This window comes from Charadrius vociferus, unplaced genomic scaffold, assembly GCF_000708025.1.
Source record: "Charadrius vociferus isolate BGI_N301 unplaced genomic scaffold, ASM70802v2 scaffold370, whole genome shotgun sequence".
Classification (NCBI taxonomy): domain Eukaryota; kingdom Metazoa; phylum Chordata; class Aves; order Charadriiformes; family Charadriidae; genus Charadrius; species Charadrius vociferus.
The window spans coordinates 2,623,284-2,624,198 of NW_009646744.1; the positions used below are offsets into that span (position 1 = coordinate 2,623,284).

A 915-nucleotide genomic window follows, 5' to 3' on the forward strand; every position below is an offset into this window, starting at 1 on the left:
CCCGGCCGGGGGGACCCGGGGAAGGGGGGACCCGTCCTGGGACCGGGGTGACCCGGCGAAGGGGAGACCCGACCGGGGTGACCCGGGGGAAAGGGGAGACCCGGGGAAGGGGAGACCCGGCCTGGGACCGGGGTGACCGGGGAAGGGGAGACCCGGCCGGGGTGACCCGGCGAAGGGGGGACCCGACCGGGGTGACCCGGGGAAGGGCAGACCCGGCCTGGGACCGGGGTGACCCGGCGAAGGGGAGTCCTCAAAGTTGCGCCGAGCACTGGTTTAGGACTCGTGTGTGACCGTGAACTCGCCCTTTATTCACAGATAACTCTCTCCACTGTTCCTAGGAGGAAAAAGAAGTGCATTCGGTACTTACAAGGAGAAGGACGCTGTGCCAGCCCAGTTTCTTCCGATGGAAGTGCTATAGACTCCCCTCCCTCTCCTCTGGACGCACTCCAATGCATCTCCTCTGCTTTCCCTTCAGACAAGCTCGCAGCCCCCGCTGACTCCGCACACAGAGAACAGCCCGACCCCTTCCCCGTCTCCGCTCACCTCCAAACCGCCACCGGCTCCTCCAGACTGATCGCCAGGTGCTCCCCTGCGCCCGCAGAGTCCCCAGCGTACAGCGTGGCCTCCACGGGGACATAGTCCCGCGTTCGCAGCCGCCGAGGCCGGGACACCGGGCACTTCGCGCTCTCCCACCTGGTTTGACTGCTGCCCATTGAGAAAGGACCATCCCAAAATCCCCATCTCGCTGTAAAACGTGCCAAGTTAAGGCGACAAGGATGACTTTTAAGGATGCTGGAAAACTCACTTGGTTTTTCTTTCGGGGGGTGGGCGGCGGGGGGTTAAAGATAGAAAAGCGATTTCAAAAAAAAAAAAAAAAAAAAAAAAAAAAAAGAAAAAAAAAACGCCTTGACAAAT

At 60.7% G+C, this 915-nt stretch overlaps 1 protein-coding gene across 1 annotated transcript in view; it reads left to right on the forward strand.

Moving 5' to 3' along the window:
- TCF7 (transcription factor 7 (T-cell specific, HMG-box)) overlaps window positions 1–694 on the forward strand; it is a 28,190-nt gene extending 27,496 nt beyond the window's left edge. Inside the window, exon 9 of the mRNA XM_009891376.1 lies at window positions 339–694. Within this exon, the coding sequence (XP_009889678.1) occupies window positions 339–418 (80 nt within the window). The 3' untranslated portion in view covers window positions 419–694. The remainder of the gene's footprint in view (window positions 1–338) is intronic.
- The last annotated feature ends 221 nt before the right edge of the window (window positions 695–915 follow it).